General features: G+C 26.0%; 3 protein-coding genes across 5 annotated transcripts in view; all 3 read left to right on the plus strand.

Moving 5' to 3' along the window:
* The first annotated feature begins 891 nt into the window (after window positions 1–891).
* On the plus strand, window positions 892–3,675 carry LOC128954401 (uncharacterized). 3 transcript variants are annotated; one of them, XM_054299977.1, is made up of 2 exons: window positions 892–947; window positions 2,228–3,675. In XM_054299977.1, the coding sequence occupies exon 2, from the start codon at window positions 2,293–2,295 to the stop codon at window positions 3,652–3,654; it is 1,362 nt and encodes a 453-aa protein (XP_054155952.1). In that variant the 5' UTR covers window positions 892–947; window positions 2,228–2,292; the 3' UTR covers window positions 3,655–3,675. The 3 variants fall into 3 exon arrangements, with proteins under 3 accessions (XP_054155952.1, XP_054155953.1, XP_054155954.1); XM_054299978.1 differs by lacking the exon at window positions 892–947 and adding an exon at window positions 1,064–1,123; XM_054299979.1 differs by lacking the exon at window positions 892–947 and adding an exon at window positions 2,062–2,117.
* Window positions 3,676–8,672: 4,997 nt separating this feature from the next.
* LOC128954371 (uncharacterized) lies at window positions 8,673–10,390 on the plus strand. The gene is made up of 4 exons (XM_054299946.1): window positions 8,673–8,705; window positions 8,807–9,661; window positions 9,773–10,230; window positions 10,324–10,390. Exons 2-4 carry the CDS (start codon window positions 8,861–8,863, stop codon window positions 10,388–10,390), a joined length of 1,326 nt encoding a protein of 441 aa, XP_054155921.1. The 5' UTR covers window positions 8,673–8,705; window positions 8,807–8,860.
* A 1,334-nt stretch (window positions 10,391–11,724) lies between these two features.
* The window catches only part of LOC128954372 (uncharacterized), a 1,560-nt gene continuing 774 nt past the window's right edge, over window positions 11,725–12,510 (plus strand). The window contains exons 1-2 of the mRNA XM_054299947.1: window positions 11,725–11,763; window positions 11,927–12,510. The exon at window positions 11,927–12,510 is cut by the window's right edge and continues 774 nt beyond it. Of these exons, the coding sequence (XP_054155922.1) occupies window positions 11,757–11,763; window positions 11,927–12,510 (591 nt within the window). The 5' untranslated portion in view covers window positions 11,725–11,756. The remainder of the gene's footprint in view (window positions 11,764–11,926) is intronic.

Here is a 12,510-nt window from a genome sequence, read left to right on the forward strand (position 1 = left end):
ATTGTTTGTATTTTAAATGTACTGCCATTTGATGTTTGTTTAACTCTTGTTTTCTATAAAAAACTTTCTGACAATTACTATAATCACAAACAAATGATCGCTTATTATAATGAATACTAGATTTATGTAAAATTAAACTTTGTTTTGTTGTAAATGTTTTGTCGCAATCATTAACATTACAAATAAAACTTATATTTAAATGTTTAACATTTTTATGATGTTGTAAACTATTAATATTGAAAAATTGTTTATTGCAATCATTAAAATCACATTTAAATTGTCTGTTAATTGAATGACTCAATTGATGACTAAGTAAATGATATTTAAAGTTAGTATTGAACCGACATTTAGGCCAAAAGCACGTGAATTGCATTTTATTATTTTTCACACGTGTGTTGTCATCACTATTACAGTCATAATAATCGCTACAATAATTGATTTTTAATGATTTGTTCAAAACATAAGTATTTGTAATTAGTTTGCCATTCATTTGATCGCTTGTTTCACACAATAATTGTTCACTAATTTGTTGTAAACTTTTTGTTAAACTTTTCAATTGATTTAATTTATTGAAATTACTCTTCAATTCACTTAATCTATCACTTATTGAACACATTTAAAAAAATAATTAATTGCAATAATTATAACAAAATTAAATATAAAAACTCCAAAAAACAAATCAATTGTTTTGTTTTGATGTCAAACAATAACAACAATACAGTTGTCTATTGTATAGCCATAGCAGCCATAGTGTACGTCAAACACAAGTGAAACACCCGTTTGAATACAACAACAAAAACAAAACAGTATTTAAATCAATAACACATTCAATGCACTTTCAATACTATTCATACATATTTAGGTGACGTTATTAGTGTTCATATATTTTACAATGTATTACATCAATACTTATTCAATGAATGTATTGTTTGTTTTATTTTATTTATGTAAACAAATGTGTTATAAGTTTTTTGAAACTAATTTCAAATTTGAAACTAATTTCAAATTTGAAACTAATTTCAAATTTGAAACTAATTTCAAATTTGAAACTAATTTCAAATTTGAAACTAATTTTTATTAGTTTTATTAATTGATTGCATTTATAAACAGTTTTTGTTTTTTTGTAAGGTTCTTGTAGCGTTTACCGGTCCTGGGAATCCCGTATAGTGATGGTAGCCCAGACCTCCCTGAGTACCCCCATAGCACTCTCATACCTGTCCGACCTCCGCAATTTGAGATATTCGACTTTAAAGTCGAATTTTTTAATGGACGTTATTTATGTATATGAGACATTATTTCAATGTACTTTTTAATGCTAATGATATATCTGAAAACAAAATTTCAATACGATTTTTAGTATTCGAGATATTCGACTATAAATCGAAAATCAAAATTATTTTCAGTATAACCAGTTGAGAATGCTAGAAAGCATTTCCATACGTACTTCTTTTAGGAGATCGTGATAAAAATATTATTTGTTAATAGTAATATAAAATAATAGCATTATTTAACAAACATATCATTCAAGTCTAGCATTGCCAAACATCAAATTGTAAATTAATTTTACACACAATTAACAATAATAAATTTATATATTTAATAAATCATATTTAATCATTATTAAAATAAATACTGTAATATGCAGTACAAATAATAAATTTATCTTAAATGCAATATACAAAAAATTCGACTTTATAGCCGATTATCTCGAATTCTATATAACTTACAGAAATGGTGATTTTATTATGATAATTATTATTAAAAAATACATTGAAATCATATATCATATGTATAAATAACGTAATTTAAAAATTTCGACTTTCGATTTAGTCGAATATATCGAATACTAGAAATCGTATTGAAATTTTGTTTTCAGATATATTATTAGCATTAAAAAGTACATTGAAATAATGTCTCATATACATAAATAACGTCCATTAAAAAATTCGACTTTAAAGTCGAATATCTCAAATTGCGGAGGTCGGACAGGTATTAGAGTGCTATGGGGGTACTCAGGGAGGTCTGGGCTACCATCACTATACGGGATTCCCAGGACCGGTAAACGCTACAAGAACCCAACAACACATGTGTTGTGATAACAATAACATGAGATTCAAGTGTTTGTCATTTAATTGAATGAATGCAGTGTTTGATTGTTAACTCAATTATTAATTGATTTATTTTTTATGTTTTTTTTCATTTTATTTTTTTTTGTGGTTATCAATAGATTTTGATTGAATTGATTTCAACGAGTTTTCAACACTGAAGACAACAACAACAACAACACCAGTGATGACAACAGCTATGAATGACTCGTTTGATCGCTTCGGCGCTAATTTAACTGAAGTATTGCTTCAATATCTGCCAATCGATGACAAACTAAGACTGGAATCGGTGTCCAAACGGTGGCAGTCATTGATATTCAACGGACAAATACATCTGGTATTTGATGGAAGACTATTCAAACAGAAATTATTATCAGAGAAGGAAAAGTTGAAACTGTTTGAAACAATAGTTAAAAAGTGTCCAAATATTACAACAGTTATCGTTAGTGATGTCTATTTGTTGGATGGTTTACTGGATCTAATCAATAGACACTGCGACCAATTGATACACATATCACTCAGTCGATACCATACTGACGACTGGACGATCTTAGAGCCGATATTTGATCAGTTTATCGACCGATTTGCCAAACAGTTACAGACATTTAAGTTTGCCGGCAATGTTCAACAATTCAATCGACAACTACTGTACAAAGTATGCGACCAACGATTGACTAATTTGAAGACAGTAGACATCACTGGAACTATTAGTTTGAACGACTTGTTTACCGATAGTCACTTCAAGGGCTATCGCTTACCGAACGGTTGGCAATCGTTTGACATCAAACTGGCCGACGAACAGTCGCTGGCGATGTTCTCTCTATTTGCCGGCACTTACGGAAAACAGATGCGATCACTGGACATATCGGTGACGACGACTACAATTCTATCAAATACCGACTATCACTGGTCAGTGATCGGCGGTTTGTCATCGTTGTCGCAAAAAATGCCACAATTAAGACAATTGTCGCTGAATTTCGTTTACATTGCTGACTATGATTTGATCGCAACTTTTTTGTCACGAATTGGACGCAATTGTCGACAACTTTTATCATTGAATTTGCTATTAAATCGCACCGATATTAGTCTAATCGGCCAACTATTTGACACAATCAACGAAAATCTATCGCAATTAAGACAACTATCGCTTAATAGTAATTATTATGGTATAACAGCTAACAGTAGTAGCTATCAGTTGGCCAGCGATCGGCTTAATCGTATGAATCGCTTAATACATTTGTCTATACGAGTGAATAAATCGGGAATAATTGGTGACCACTTTTTCGTTAATATTCACCAGAATCTACCGCGACTACAGTCGCTGGCCATCAGAGGCCAGGCGTCCATAACTAATGCGTCGCTCATTTCATTGGTAAAGTTATCGCAATTGACTGATGTCTATATCGATGGCGACACCAAAACCTTGACTACAACCCAACCGATCATTGAATATCATTTGCTTTCATCCACTGATCGGTCGAAAATCAAACACTTGTTTATTAAATATATGGATCTGTTTGATGGCATCAAAGAGTTTAAATTATTATAATAATTAAAACATAAAAATAATAATATTTTTGATAGCTTTTGTCTTTTATATCATTATTTTTTTTAAATAATAACATATTATTTATAATACAACAATTTCTTTTTTTTTTTGGTGACAATTATAATTTTTTTTAAAAATTTATTTATTAACATCATAAAATTCAATAAATAAATGACAACAAAAAAATTAATTTAAACTTATTTAATTAATTTTTATTTTAATTATAGTAAATATTTGAACACTTAATAATAATTAATTCAAAATTATTAGTATTTTTTTTATTAAAGTTCTGTTCAAAAGACAATATATTTTGTCATCAAATACAAGATCTTTGTTTGTGTATTGAATATCAATGTCAGCCACTGTTTGGACACCGATTCCAGACTTAGTTTGTCATCGATTGGCAGATATTGAAGCAATAGTTCCGCCAAATCATCGCCGAAGCGATCAAACGAGTCATTCATTGCTGTTGTCATCACTGGTTGTGTTGTTGTCGTCGTCGCTGTCATTATGTCTTTAGTAATCTTCAACTTATAATAATATTATATTTTCAAATAGTTATTGTAATTAACTTTCAAATAAAATTAAATACAAGACTAATATAAAAACAGGGTTAGTAGGGGGTAGGGGTGGGGTAAGGCCAAAATACCCCCCTAAGATCGAGATTTTGGGATATTATTATTATCATTATTTTATATTATTAATACAACACTTGGAAAAATTAATTAGTTTTTAAGCATATTATTTAGTCCAATATATATATATATATATATAACTATTATTATTATTATATATGTTTATACATATATATTATACTAATTATCTATTACTGTAGTTAATATTTATATATATAACATTGTTTAATGATATTTATTTACTGGCATAAAAAATAATTAATGTTTTATTTTCTAAGAATAATAATAATAATTAATAAATATAATTGTTTATAAATTTAATTATAACGATAATTGTCTATTTGTTTCTATACTATACAGATATTAGTATTATTAAACAACAATAAAATTTTAATTTCAATATTAAAATATTAAATTATATTTATTTATATTTTTAGTTTCAAAAATAGAATATCTATTTATATAAATAACAATTTATTTTGAAAATATAAACTTAATAAATTATTATTATTATTAATAATAAATAATAATTTAACTAATAAATTTAATCTAATCTAAAAATCTAAAACTAAATTTGTATAATAAATGTTTGATAATTTATAACATTTATCTATAGAATTGGTCAACGATGCCGATGACATTAAGACTAAATAAAATACTAGAAAACTAGTTAACAATATGTATAATATAATTAATTTTGATATCATTGACATCGATATAAATATGGCTATATATAGAAATAAAACAATAGATGTACCAAATATTAGCCAAATTGTTAGCAAAAATTTTGACCAATAAGTTTCGTTATAGTCGATGATATCGGCAAACAATTTGTCTATAGATTTGATAAAACGTTGAATACGTTTAGTACTATTTAAATTATTATTATTATTATTATTAATTGTCAATAATAGTTGTCTATTGAATTCAAACTGCCGGTGCTTTAAATACCGGCACAGTATATAATAGTATACCAATTGATATAATATACAATTCCAATAATAATAGGCCCATAATAATTGCAATAGATTATTGGGTATATTATAATAGATATAATAATAATTGATATTCAAGTTTGTTTTCAAACTATTAATACTACATAATATATAGGATACCAGAAATAATAGACTACCCATCGATGGTATTATATATGTACTGTTTAGTTGACAGCACCTGGATAGCCATTGCATACGATTGATAAGCTTACGGATCTCCAAGGGGTCGGTTAGACCCAAACTTATGGGTGTCCATCGATAGCCGGACATCATTTCAAATACACGCAAAAATTTCGGTTCAATACCCATCAGATAGTTATATAAATATATTAGTTGTGATATTAATATAAACAATGTATTCAATAACATAAAGATATCGGATAGCAGTCCGACACCTAATAGATAACCCCAATCGCCAATCAGTGCAAACAATAGTAAATTGTTTCTATCGCTTAACAAACATACAGTGCGTTCAATAATAAAAACTATTGAAACAGTTATTATAATTATCGGTCGATTAAACCATAGTCTCTGAGGCCAACAATCATCGGAGTCAACGACTAATCGATGGTTACTTAAGCCGATTCGGTATAAATGATAGGCCGACCACTTGTATACCATATTCGGTGGTAATAACCGTTTAGACGAAAATTGAGACATTTTTTTGTGGGTTTTACTAAATGTTTCGGATTATTATTATATCTAATATTAAATTAATATTATTATTATTATAAACTATATTTTTTTCCTAATAGTTTATATATATGTTTTACTTACTTATCCAATATGTTTAATAAATTTAAAAAAAAATAAGTTTTAACATTTAGTTTAACATCTATTGTGTTAAATAAAAGAAATTTTTTAGAGTGAAAGAGAAATTTTTTAAAAATATATAAAATTTATGTGTAATTTATATATAATATAAAATTTTAAATAAACAAAAATATATATAACTAATAATACTAACAATACTAACAATACTAACAATACTAACAATAATAACAATATTATTAAACACTTAAAAATATATAAAATACGGAAATAATAATTTAAATTATAGATAATTATGTTTTGTTGCTAAAAATAATATGTATTAATTTTAACATTAAATTATGCATAATTTATTTTATATTACTTTAATAATAACTAATTTAATAATAAATTTATAATAATATTTTGTGTGTCTATTAATAGATAAAAAATAAATTATTTTTATAAAAATTTTATATAGTAATAATAATATAATGACTTAATTTAAAACTATTAAATTTATTTTATCTTATCATCATTTTATATTATTTTCAATTATATTTATTTAACTATATATAATAATAATATTTTCTATTTAATTATTAAAGTTCAGTTTAATATAAATATTTTATTTTCATTTATTCAAAAAAAAAAAATAAAGAAAAATAAGTACTAAAATAATTTTAAAATAATTTTATAAAATTTTATATTATTATTAATTATTAAAAATAAATTTTATTAAATTATTTTAATGAATCCGTTTATTAGTTGGTTTTCTGGAGGTTTTTTTTTAGTGGATCCAAAACTAATTGTTTTTTAAAAAAAAAAATAATAAACAAAAGTTTTTTTTTAAAAATGTTTCAAAAAAAACAATACCAAAGATATCAATAGTAAAAAAAATAAAGCATAAAAAAATATATATTTTTATAAACATTTAATAACTAGTTTATACAGGGGTGGGGTGGAGGGGGTTAGGGAGGTATTGCCTAACCGGTAACATAATCATACACTGTATGAGTATTATAGTAAAAATAATCAAAACATTTCAAAAACAATTTTTTTTAAATTTTGTGTTTTACTGTCAAATAATCGCAATATTACTGTCTATTGTATAGCCATAGCACAGCCATAGTGTACGTCAACACACAAGTGAAACACCCGTTTGAATACAACAACAAAAGCAAAATAGTATTTAAATCAATAACACATTCAATGCATTTTCAATAATACTTCAATGTATTCATTCATACATTTTTTAAGTGACGTTATTTGTGTTTATATGTATTTACAGTGTATTATTACATCAATACTTATATGCAATGAATATATTGTTTGTTTACATAACAAACAAAATAGTTGTAAAACAAATGTGTTATTAGTTTTATTTAAAAACTAATTATTAATTAAAAATATAAATCAATAAAAATTTCAATCAATCAGTGAGTGATTTAAATGGTTAATGAATTGATTGACTGATTGATTGATTGAAAAGTTTGAATCAACAAAAATAAATTTTTTTTTAATGAAAATTAGCGATCAAAATGAATTGTAAAGTAATTATAAATTTATTTATTTATTTAATTTATTATTATTATTATTTTTTTTGTTGAATAAATCATTTGAAAAATAATCACTGATTATTACAGCGATTATTATGACTGCAACACAAGTGATGACAACAACAACAACAGCACACGTGTGTTGTGATAACACAATAGCACGCGATTTATGATTAGACGCGTGTTTTTTATTACCGTAAAATCTTAATTATAAGTCGATCTGGTGTATAGGTCGCAGGTCATTTATTGATAAAAAAAATAATTTTGTTGTATAAGTCGCACCTCATGTATAAGTCGCACAAATTTTTAATAAACTGTAATTCATGTCATATGTAGTCAATTGTTTGTATGCATAAAAAATGTGTTGAATTGTATGAATTATTTTTTGATATCATTAAACAAAATGGTAAGAAATTCTTACACAACAGCGAAGAAGTTGGAAGTGATTGCTTTTGCGGAGACGAACGATGACGGGAATAGAGGGGCTGAAAGACATTTTGGTATAAATGAGAAATTAGTCAGAGATTGGCGTAAAATTAAACCAATACTTATGGCAATGAATCCAAACAAAAGAAACCGAAGAGGAAAACAGTGTTTTTGGCCCGAAATCGAGAGAGAAATCAAGACCTGGGTCTTAGACCAAAGTTATCTGTGTCACAGTTTGTGTACAGTTTTAAATGAATTGGATTTTTTGAATGCATTCAATACTGACTCTGATTCTGATTTTGAAGGATTTTAGTCATAAAAATTTGATTAAATAAATAGAAATTAATTTTTAATTTTTTGAATTTTTTTTATATATAAGTCGCACCTCATGTATAAGTCGCAGGTCTATATTTTTAATCTAGATCACTTTTTTTGTTGTATAAGTCGCGACTAATACAATAGATTTTACGGTATATGATAATAAGTGTTTGATTGTTAACTTAATTTAATTATATTTTGTTTTATTTTATTTTTTGTATTATTTATAGATTTAATTGAATTGATTGACAAGTTTACTGAAGACAACAACGACAACAACAGTGATGACAGCTATTGATTGCATATATTGTTTGTTTGTTGAATACAATTATTATTATTATAACAATTGATTGCAACAAAAATCAAATGTAAGTATTTGTAGTGTTTGTTGTGATTTGAATACAGTGTTTGATTGTTAACTGAAAATTAGTAATTAATTTATTGATTTTTTTGTTGTTGTTATCAATAGATTTAATTTACAATTGATTGACGAAAAACCGAAGTCAAGATTACTTGGAAGACAATGACAGCGACGACCACAACAACAGCAACAGTAATGACAACACCGAAGAATGACTCGTTTTATCGTTTCGGCGATGATTTGTCTCAACTATTGCTTCAATATTTGCCGATAGATATCAGCTTAAGATTGCAATCGGTGTCCAAACAGTTTAGGCAAACGTTTTCATTGATATTCACTGCAACATCGGATCTGGTATTTGATAAGAAACTTCTGAAGAGATTGTCTATGAATTCATTGCACGATAACAGCTGTGATGACTATCCGAGTGTCGACTCATTGAAAGTGTTTGAATTGTTGTTGAAAAAGTGTCCAAACATTGCATCAATAACTATAAGTGATATGTATTTACATGATTTATACTTTGAATTATTAATGAAATACAGTCACCGATTGAGACACATATATCTTAAGTCTTGCAATGATTATCAACAGTCAAGTAATGGTAAACAATTTAACCGATTTTCTAAACACTTCGGCCAACAGTTGCTGACATTCAAGTTTGACAGTTATGACAGATATATCTATATTGAAGAAATCAATAAAGCAATCGCTTGTATGACTAACTTGAAGACACTGGACATTACTAATAGATACGATCTTAATGTCCAATTGTCTGATATATTCACTGACGACGACAATAAGTCATATGTTTTACCGAAATCATTGCAATCAATAACAATAAGATTGAATAGCAGTTCAATGCTATTGTTTCCTAAGTTTGCCGACATTTATGGCCAACAATTGAAATCATTGAACATATTATTTGAATGCTGTTACGACAAAGATAATGATCGCAAATCAGTGATTAGCTGTTTTGAACAAATGAAACAATTAATACAATTGAAGATCAATTTTAACAATAATTTTGATGAAAATAAATTAATTGGTGAATTGATGACAACAATTGGCCAGAATTGTCGCCGACTTAATGTATTTGATTTTGTTTTCATGTCAAGTAAATCAACGATTAATCGGGTGTTTGCCGTAATCAACAAACATATGTCTCGCAAACAATTGAGGCGATTATCTGTTGAATGTTTTCTAGTTTTTGGCGAAGATTTAGATCCAGATTTAGTACTACTGACCAGCGATTCATTTAACAGATTAAACAGATTAACACATTTGACACTTAAATTACGTGACTGTCGTATAATTGGTGATCAGTTTTTCCGTGACATTCACCGCAATCTTCCGCGTCTACAGTCTATACATTGCAACAGTTGTTCGTCCATTACTGATGAGTCGATCCAAGCTATGGGACAGTTGGCACACCTCAGGGATGTCTGTTTAAGCAGCGATTATATCAAACAGACAATAACTGATGAATTTATTTCAAGACATTTACTTAGTAGTACTAAAGTTAAACATTTGTATATTGAATACTGGGATTCAATGGGTGTACAAAAATTTAAATACGGAAAATATTTACCGGTAATTAATAGTAATAATTTTGATGATTATAGTGATAGTAATAGTGATACTGATAGTGATAGTTATACTGGTAGTGATAGTAGTGAACAAAATGATTGATTTAAAACAACAACAAAAAATAATCATAAAATAATCATAAAATAATCATAAAATATTTGTATATTTTTATTTATTTTTTTGATGTTTATTGCAAATGTTTATACAATTAAAAAAAATAATTTGTAATAAAATTATTGATACTGATTACCAAAATAATAATAATATATTTTAAGTTACAATATTAGAGCTAAGTTTGTAAAAAAATTGAACCGTTTTTTGTTTGTTAATTAAATTTTTAAAAAAATATTTTTTATTTGCTATAATCAATAATTGATTAACATTTTAATTGCAAAAAATGTAAACAATCTGTTAGTTTTCAGTGTCAAAATTGGTTAAACATTTTTTATTATAATAATAAAAAGTTATATTACTAAAAAATGTGATTACTTTGAGTGTAATACAACCTAATATTAAAAAAAATCAAAAACATTAAAATTTTAATAAATAAAAATAAACTTTAATTTTTAGTTAACAATCAAAAACACTGTATTCAATGATAAACATCGATAGTGTTATTGTTATCCCAAAAAAAATTGTTGTCAATCACTGATTGCAGTCATAATAATCGCTAATATAATTAGTGATTAATTTTTTTTCAAATGATTTGTTTTCAAAAACATAAGTTTTAACATTACTTTATCATTCATTTTGATCGCATGTTTCAAACAATTAATTAATTGTTGAATTTTGAAAATTTGTTGTAAACTTTTTTTTTTGTTATCAAAACTTTTCAAATATTTATTTATTTTTTAAAAAAAATATCCCTTTATTTTTACTTACAATCTCTCACTTATTTAACACATTTAATCCAATGATTTTCAATAAAATTTTGTTTTTTTAATAAAATTAATTTTTAAATAAATAAAACTTTTTTTTAAATTTTAAATCAACTTTTTGTTTTGTTTTGATGTTTTTGAAACAACAACAACAATATTACTGGTTATAGTATTAGTAGACATAAAGTACGTCAAACACAAGTGAAACCCCCCTTTTGACTGCAACATATATTGTAATAACACATTCAATACTATATTTCTATTTCTATATACATTTAAGTGACGTTATTATGTGTTTATATATATTACATATAATATTAAACACTTATGCAATGAATGTATTGTTTTATTAGTTTATTGTTTAATGTTTTGATTTCATTGATTGAATTAAACATTTAGTGTATTAAACAAATGTTTGATTAGTTTATTATTTATGTAATTAATTAATTAATTAAATTATTATTACAGTTATTATGAAAAATCAGTGTTCAATCAGTCAATGATTTTAAATAAAGTGTGAATTGAATAGTAATTTATTTGTTTTGTTTTGACAACAAAATAGTCACCGAAAAACAACACAAGCAATCAAAATGAATGGTAATGTCAACAAAAAATATCATTAATTATAGTGATTATAATGACTGCAATCAATGATTGACAACAACAACAACACACGTGTTGTCATTTTGAATGCAATGTTTGATAAATAATTAATTATTAATTGATTTATTTTTCTTGTTTTGTTTGTTGTTATCAATAGATTTCAATGAAATGATTGACGAGTTTTCTTCAACACTGAAGACAACAACGAAGAAGAAGAAGAAGGACTCGTTTGATCGTTTCGGCGATGATTTGACTGAACTATTGCTTCAATATCTGCCACTTGAAGATAGACTAAGACTACAATCGGTGTCCAAACAGTGGTTGGCATTGATATTCAATACACAAACACAACTGATATTTGATGACAAACTATTGCAGAAATTATTTCTATATTACAGACAAACATATAAATTGTTTGAATCAATTGTCAAGAATTGTCCAAACATTACAACAGTTACTATAAGTGATGTCTATTTTTCAAACATTTATTTTGAATTATTGATTAAATACTGTTGCCGTTTAAGACACTTATATATTAAGCCTATTAATAGCTATCAATTGTTTACCACTGACCGCATAATCAAACAGTTTTGTCACCGATTTGATCAACAGTTGCATACATTTAAGTTAAACAACTTTGACAGTCATCTCAAGAGACCATTGTTTTACAAACTCATTGATTGTATGCCTAATCTGAAGTCAGTGGACTTCACTGATAAAAACAATTTAAATATCCAATTG

This window comes from Oppia nitens, unplaced genomic scaffold, assembly GCF_028296485.1.
Source record: "Oppia nitens isolate AA-2021 unplaced genomic scaffold, nextdenovo-longstitch-racon4-pilon3 scaffold27_pilon_pilon_pilon, whole genome shotgun sequence".
Lineage (NCBI taxonomy): Eukaryota > Metazoa > Arthropoda > Arachnida > Sarcoptiformes > Oppiidae > Oppia > Oppia nitens.

Bases quoted from the DNA above. Each gene is read 5' to 3' on its own strand.
- LOC128954401 (XM_054299977.1), top strand. From the start codon at position 2,293: ATGACAACAGCTATGAATGACTCGTTTGATCGCTTCGGCGCTAATTTA.
- LOC128954371 (XM_054299946.1), top strand. From the start codon at position 8,861: ATGACAGCGACGACCACAACAACAGCAACAGTAATGACAACACCGAAG. The intron at 9,662-9,772 runs GTGATTAGCTGT...ACAATTGGCCAG, and splicing joins AAGATAATGATCGCAAATCA to AATTGTCGCCGACTTAATGT. The intron at 10,231-10,323 runs GTATATTGAATA...TGATGATTATAG, and splicing joins AGTACTAAAGTTAAACATTT to TGATAGTAATAGTGATACTG.